The 8,082-nt window shown below is 40.4% G+C and overlaps 1 protein-coding gene across 2 annotated transcripts in view; it reads left to right on the top strand.

Moving 5' to 3' along the window:
• The first annotated feature begins 3,692 nt into the window (after positions 1 to 3,692).
• The window catches only part of dlk2 (delta-like 2 homolog (Drosophila)), a 7,703-nt gene continuing 3,313 nt past the window's right edge, over positions 3,693 to 8,082 (top strand). For both annotated transcript variants that reach the window (XM_031878833.1, XM_031878832.1), the window contains exons 1-3: positions 3,693 to 3,885; positions 7,399 to 7,516; positions 7,948 to 8,005. In XM_031878833.1, the coding sequence (XP_031734693.1) occupies positions 3,880 to 3,885; positions 7,399 to 7,516; positions 7,948 to 8,005 (182 nt within the window). In that variant the 5' untranslated portion in view covers positions 3,693 to 3,879. The remainder of the gene's footprint in view (positions 3,886 to 7,398; positions 7,517 to 7,947; positions 8,006 to 8,082) is intronic.

Here is an 8,082-nt window from a genome sequence, read left to right as displayed (position 1 = left end):
CCCCCCCCCCCCCCCCCCCCCCCCCCCCTCCGGAGGTGACAGTATCTGAGCTATGACACATTGACTCCTCACATCAACCTGCTGCATTCACACACTTTCACTTCCACCATCAATATCTTTATGTATTTTATCTATCAGAGAGATTAAATTAGTCAATATATAATCAATATATAGTTAATATATAATTAATATATCATCAATATATCATCAATATATCATCAGTATATCATCAATATATCATCAATATATCATCAGTATATCATTAGTATATCATCAATATATCATCAGTATATCATCAGTATATAATCAATATATAATCAGTATATAATCAGCATATCATCAATATATCATCAGTATATCATCARTATATCATCAATATATCATCAGTATATAATCAGTATATAATCAGTATATCATCAATATATCATCAGTATATCATCAGTATATCATCAATACATCATCAATACATCATCAATATATCATCAGTATATCATTAGTATATCATCAGTATATCATCAATATATCATCAATATATCATCAGTATATCATCAATATATCATCAATATATCATCAGTATATCATCAATATATCATCAATATATCATCAATATATCATCAGTATATCATCAATATATCATCAGTATATCATCAATATATCATCAATATATCATCAGTATATCATCAATATATCATCAGTATATCATCAGTATATCATCAGTATATCATCAATATATCATCAGTATATCATCAATATATCATCAGTATATCATCAGTATATCATCAATATATCATCAGTATATCATCAATATATCATCAATATATCATCAGTATATCATCAATATATCATCAATATATCATCGATATATCATCAGTATATCATCAGTATATCATCAATAAATCAGTATATCATCAGTATATCATCAGTATATCATCAATATATCATCAGTATATCATCAATATATCATCAGTATATCATCAATATATCATCAGTATATCATCAATATATCATCAGTATATCATCAGTATATCATCAGTATATCATCAGTATATCATCAATATATCATCAGTATATCATCAATGAGGTTTTATGGCTTCTTTAGGTGGTTTTAGTGGTTATCAAGGAGGTTTTATGGCTCCTGTAGGTGGTTTTAATGGTCATCAAGGAGGTTCTAGAAGTTCTGTAGGTTGTTCTAGTAATCATCAAGGAGATCATAGGAGGTCCTTGAGGGGGTTCTGTCAGCCCTTAGGACGTTCTAGTGGTTGTAGCGGTCTTTGTTTTGGTGGTTGAACACATACTCGACATTTTGGAGAGATGTATTCTTCCCACGTCTTCAAAATACAGTAAAAAGGAACATCTTTTTAAAGAACATGGATTTTGGTACAACACTTTGAGATTCTGATGAACAGTGCTGGGATCTTCCTCTTAAACCTACTTTGTACTTTACAGTGTCTACATGTTTTTCAATGAAGTGTTCTGACAAAAGGAATGTCTTATGAATTTCTGAAGTGTTTCTGTTGTTTCCCAGCATGCCTCTGTCTCTCCACTCTCACCTGAAGACAAATAAAAAGCTGCACCTTGTTCAGGTGAAGACGAGTCTCAGCCTGCCGATATGAGTCGCGTCTACTGATCTGAAGTCAGATCTGATTCACTTACAGAAGCCTTTTTACAAACACACACACCGTCTGATGCCGACACACTTGGCCTGCTGGAAGCTGATATCAGACCGAACAGATCTGTGGGGATCATCAGATAGAGGAAGACGGTCCCAAAAACAGCAGAGCATTCTGGGTAAACAACAGCTTGTTTTGACTCAGACTTCTTTTAGTTGAATGGGTATTTTTCTAATGGTCATCAAGGAGGTTACAGGGGTTCTGTAGGTGGTTCTAGTTCTAGTTTTCTAGTGACTCAGACTTGTTTTAGTTCCCTGGGTATTTTGACTCAGACTTGTTTTAGTTCCCTGAGTGTTTTGACTCAGACTTTACATTACAGTCAATTAGCAGACACTTTTATCCAAAGCGACTTACAATTCAGAGTCTATCACATTTCTACACCGTAGGCACAACTACGGGAGCAATTTTGGGGTTAAGTGTCTTGCTCAAGGACACATCGACATGCGACTAGCAGAGCCGGGGATTGAACCGCCGACCCTCTGATTGAAAGACGGCCCTGCTATCCACAGTTGCTCCTAGACTTGTTTTAGTTCCCTGAGTGTTTTGACTCAGACTTGTTTTAGTTCCCTGGGTGTTTTGACTCAGACTTGTTTTAGTTCCCTGGGTGTTTTGACTCAGACCTGTTTTTGTTCCCTGGGTGTTTTGACTCAGACTTGTTTTAGTTCCCTGGGTGTTTTGACTCAGACTTGTTTTAGTTCCCTGGGTGTTTTGACTCAGAACTGTTTTAGTTCCCTCAGTGTTTTGACTCAGACTTGTTTTAGTTCCCTGGGTGTTTTGACGCAGACCTGTTTTAGTTCCCTCGGTATTTTGACTCAGACCTGTTTTAGTTCCCTGGGTGTTTTGACTCAGACTTGTTTTATTTCCCTGGGTGTTTTGACTCAGACCTGTTTTAGTTCCATTGGTGTTTTGACTCAGACTTTACATTACATTATAGTCATTTAGCAGACACTTTTATCCAAAGCAACTTACAATTCAGAGTCTATCACATTTCTACACCGTAGGCACAACTACGTGAGCAATTTTGGGGTTAAGTGTCTTGCTCAAGGACACATCGACATGCGACTAGCAGAGCCGGAGCCGGGGATTAAACCGCCGACCCTCTGATTGAAAGACGGCCCTGCTATCCACTTAGCCACAGTCGCCCCTAGACTTGTTTTAGTTCCCTTGGTGTTTTGACGCAGACCTGTTTTAGTTCCCTCGGTATTTTGACTCAGACTTATTTTAGTTCCCTGGGTATTTTGACTCAGACCTGTTTTAGTTCCCTGGGTGTTTTGACTCAGACTTGTTTTAGTTCCCTGGGTGTTTTGACTCAGACCTCTTTTAGTTCCCTGAGTGTTTTGACTCAAACTTGTTTTAGTTTCCTGGGTGTTTTGACTCAGACTTTTTTTAGTTCCCTGGGTGTTTTGACTCAGACTTGTTTTAGTTCCCTGGGTGTTTTGACTCAGACTTGTTTTAGTTTCCTGGGTGTTTTTGACTCAGACCTGTTTTAGTTCCCTGAGTGTTTTTAGTTTTTACTCTTGTTTCTGTCCCGAGAATATTTTGTCTCAGACTCGTTTGGTCTTGTTCACGGTTCTTTGTCCTCTTCTTTGACTCCTCAGCCAGCAGTTTTAAATACAAACATAGACTGTAACACTGTGTTCCAGTATTTTGTTCGTGATATATTTCTCTTAAATAGTTTTTGTGTAAAGGATGTATAATAGTTCACGATGAGGAACATTGTATTTTTCTAGATTCTCTGGTTTCAGACCTGCAGCTGTCTTCACAACATCACACATCTTTTACTTTAAGTGTGAAAGTCTAATCAACACTTATTAACAGTGTGTCCTCAGTGTTTCTGTCACTGTGGTCAGATTTAATTTAACACCACAGTTATCTGACAAACAGCACACACACTCCAGTAAATGTGTGTGTGTGTGTGTGTGTGTGTGTGTGTGTGTGTGTGTGTGTGTGTGAGTGTGTGCGTGTCAGGGTCAGACCCTGCAGGGAGGGAGTGTGTTAAATGAAGAGGGAGGACGGGTGGAGGACGGGTCTCCTGGTCGTCCGTCTGCAGCTTCAAACTGTCTTTACAATAAGCAGTAGAGGAACAGAGAGTGTGTGTGTGTGTGTGTGTGGGTGTGTGTGTGTGTGAGTGTGTGTTGAAGGGCAGCAGAGAGCAAACACTCTGAATATTAAAGAGCTTTGTGACATTAAAGCAGCAGGAATCTGTCAGATGAAGGTAAGAACTACACTTCTTTTTTGTTCTCACTCTTTACAGTCAGGAGAATGTAAGAATGTAAGAATGTTAGATCAGCTTCAGTTTATCCATAACACACACACACACACACACACACTTTGAGCCGTTTAAATGGACGATAGCAACGATGATGTCATTTGTTTGTTTCCATAGATTTGTATCTTTTTATGTATTGTGTTTGTTTGTTTGTTTGACCTGAAATAAGTGTTTGTAGTCATTCTAACCTACGAGATTGTTGTCATGTCGTCTTCTGAGGTGTTGATGCTGTGTATAAGCTCCTTAAGATATGATGGTGCTCTCTAGTAGGGTAATATGGTACTATAAGCTCCTTAAGATATGATGGTGCTCTCTAGTAGGGTAATATGGTACTATAAGCTCATTAAGATATGATGGTCCTCTCTAGTAGGTTAATATGGTACTATAAGCTCCTTAAGATATGATGGTTTCGACCAATTAGGGCTTTGTAGGTGAGGAGAAGGATTTTAAATTCTATTCTATATTTTACAGGGAGCCAGTGCAGAGAAGCTAATACAGCAGTAATATGATCTCTTCTCTTAGTTCTTGTTCGTACACGAGCTGCAGCATTCTGGATCAACTGGAGAGATTTAAGAGATTTATTAGAGCAGCCTGATAATAAGGAATCACAGTAATCTAGTCTAGAAGTAACAAATGCATGAACAAATTTTTCTGCATCTCTTTGAGACAGGATGTGCCTGATTCATTAAATGTTACGTAGGTGAAAAAAGGCAGTCCTTGAAGTTTGTTTTATCTGAGAGGTCAAGGACAAATCCTGATCAAAGATAACTCAGAGATTCAGCAGCAGCACATTAAACTTAGTCCATGTGTGGACCCCGAGAAGTACACTATGTACCTCTGAGATGTAGTACAGTATAAAGTACAATATGTACCTCTGAGTTGTAGTACAGTAAAAAGTACAATATGTATCTCTGAGATGTAGTACAGTATAAAGTACAATATGTACCTCTGAGTTGTAGTACAGTAAAAAGTACAATATGTATCTCTGAGATGTAGTACAGTATAAAGTACTATATGTACCTCTGAGTTGTAGTACAGTAAAAAGTACAATATGTACCTCTGAGATGTAGTACAGTATAAAGCACAATATGTACCTCTGAAATGTGGTACAGTATAAAGTACTACATGTACCTCTGAGATGTAGTACAGTATAAAGTACTACATGTACCTCTGAGATGTAGTACAGTATAAAGCACAACATGTACCTCTGAGATGTAGTACAGTATAAAGTACTATATGTTCCTCTGAGATGTAGTACAGTATAAAGTACTATATGTACCTCACAGGCATGTCAGTTCCTGTCTGGTGTTCTCGACTGTAATCTCTGGAAAAATGATCCTGCTCGTTATCTCCTGCCGCCTGCCAGTCGAGTGTGTGGGCAGAGCGCCCTCAGGTCTGTCGCTACAGCAACAGGCTGAACAGACTGAAGCTTGAAGAGGAAGAAGAGGAAGAAGCAGGCAGGAACAGGAAGCTGGAGGAGCATCACATGATTTAAAGTCCAGGACCAGGTGTGGGTCACATCCACTGGTTCTCAGAGACAAGTCCAGCATGTGGTGAGGTTAGCTTAGCACAAAGACTGAAAGCAGGTGGAAACCAGTGGCGGGCCGTGTGTTTCATACCTGGGCCTTCAGTGCTGTCCTGCAGCTGAACCAGCTCCTAATAACCTCATTGTGACGCCACAACTATGGTTATGTGTTTCTATGGTGTAACATCACGTATTCGTATTAAACCGTTCGGTACGAGGCTTATGAACCGAACAATACGTTTGAATAATACTAGTGCATTTGGAAAATGCAGAAGCTTAAATTGTGGGAAACATCATGTTTTGGTTGGACTGCGCTCACGTAGGAGACAACGGGCTGTGACCTCTGAACCTGGAACAATAACAAAAAACAGCTGAGGCCCCGCACTTCTGGGAGGCTAAGCTAGTTTAACAAACAATAACCCCGCGCATGACGGGATGCTTTGTAATTAACGGACAATGCATACAGTCTAAATCTATATAATTAACACAATGACAAGAACCAGTCACATATATTCATACGACAACAGAGCAACACATCCATCCAGCAGATCTGTAGCAACACGCATTCTGCTGCACACTGGAGGGCCATTCACATATTAGATGTAAATAAACAAACGCAGTTGACTTAAAGACAAACTCCATCCTCCTTTCTTTGTTGACTAAGAGTTTAATCCGGTTAAATCCCAACTCACAAAACTAATAAATAATCTACACCAAGCAAAACACTAAGAATGTTATAATTTCTTCCATATCTTTCAATTTGAACTCTTACTCCTCCGACTAAGCCTCTGCTTAAGTGTCGTTTTCCAATAGTCACGTGCTCGCCCACTGACCAATCACAGCGCACGCTGCACCTCACTGCAGAGCTGCACATGGACACTGAGCTGCACGTAATGCTGACGTACTTGTAGGCCAGCTAGCAGGCTCTGACACGTCAAAGAATACACCCAACATGTCAAACTAAAGATCTGATTGGTTGAACACTATGACAATCAATAATATCGTCCCCATTCACTTAAACTGCACATGGATGCACTTGTGAGTCTGCAGGCCTCTGCCTCTGTTCTTACCTAGAGACACAGGTGAGATCTGATTGGATAAAAGCTCTACTTAAAACAAGCTGCACTGGAAGCAGAGCAACTGAGGAAGACAGTAGCTGTGCAATGAGAACATAAGATAATGGGGAAAATAATTAGAATACATGTAGTGTATTTCTGAAAAAATATTAAATTATAAAATAGATATAACTTTGTGATTCTGTTTAGGCCAGCAGAGAAGGCCTTGCTGGCCCTGACGGCCCACCACTGGTGGAAACTGTTAGCCTAGCTCCATCTAAAGAGAGCGTACCTGCTCAGGTACTCTGTTCTCTACATGTTCAGGTACTCTGTTCACTACCTGCTCAGGTACTCTGTTCTCTACATGTTCAGGTACTCTGTTCACTACCTGTTCAGGTACTCTGTTATCTACCTGTTCAGGTACTCTGTACACTACCTGTTCAGGTACTTTGTATGCTCAGTCCTCACGGGTTTGATGCTCAGTCCTCACGGGTTTGATGCTCAGTCCTCACGGGTTTGATACTCAGTCCTCACGGGTTTGATGCGCTGCTGCCCGCCGGTTAACAACAACAAACGGTCTTTGCAAACTGAAATGATGCCAATGGCCGTGAGACCTGATCACTCTGATCTGAAGTCAGATTTGTCTGACGTCCTCAGATCAGTTTCTGGTCTGTGATGTCAGGAGGTATAATGTGTGAACAGCTGATATGGGAGCAGTAGCAGGTCTGATTTATGTGTCTCACACCTGGTTCAGGCCTTTGATCTGGACGATGACAGCTTGAGACGTCTCACCTTTCAGGAGCCTCAGTGAGTTCACCCGACGCTGACAAACTTACTCCAGGTCAGCCTCCACCAATGCGTCTGTCTCTTCTGTCACAGGTGGTCTTCGTCCTCCGGGTCTCCAAAATGTCCAACATGTCCTCAGTGAGATCTTCAGGCTTTCTGCTGAGCTGCTGTGTCCTGATTTTCCTCATCGTCCCGCCCTGCAGAGTTCAAGGTACGGTCAAGTCCTTAGTATTGTTCTTTTAGAGCAGATCCTCACTCGGTGTCCTATTGTTGTCCAGCTGTCAGATTAAACCCTTCTCAGATAACACTTAGCCCCCCTCAGCTGTTGGTGGTCTGAGGTCTGGTCTCCTGTCAGGAGACCGTGAGATGTGTTTGAAAAAAAGCCAGTAAGTGGCCCTTGAGTTTAGATTTAATTAGTTTTCACCTGATGAACCAGATGTTATACTGATGTTCTCCTTCAATAATACAACTCCCCCACAGAATCCTGTTGAACTAATGAGTTTGATTATTGATCAGTAAATATTGATAGAAGTTCAGCTGATGCTTTTATTGTGAAACTCTTGAAACAGGAAGTTGTTCATGTTTAAATCTAAGCTTCCAGCTGATTTCTTCTCTTCTTCTTCTTGTTTTTCTTCTCTGCAGGAAGTGACTGCAGCTGTAACGTCACCAACAGCCGCTGTGACGAGTCCGGAGTCTGCAGGTGAGACCATCGATCCTCCTCTGATCAATACCCCGCCCTAAAGCATACCCTGCTTTATGGTCTACCAGAGACCTGTC

Source organism: Anarrhichthys ocellatus, unplaced genomic scaffold (assembly GCF_004355925.1).
Source record: "Anarrhichthys ocellatus isolate YVR2014 unplaced genomic scaffold, GSC_Weel_1.0 scaffold205, whole genome shotgun sequence".
NCBI lineage: Eukaryota > Metazoa > Chordata > Actinopteri > Perciformes > Anarhichadidae > Anarrhichthys > Anarrhichthys ocellatus.
Note: the sequence above shows the minus strand (reverse complement) of the source record. Positions and strands in the feature narration are given on the sequence as shown.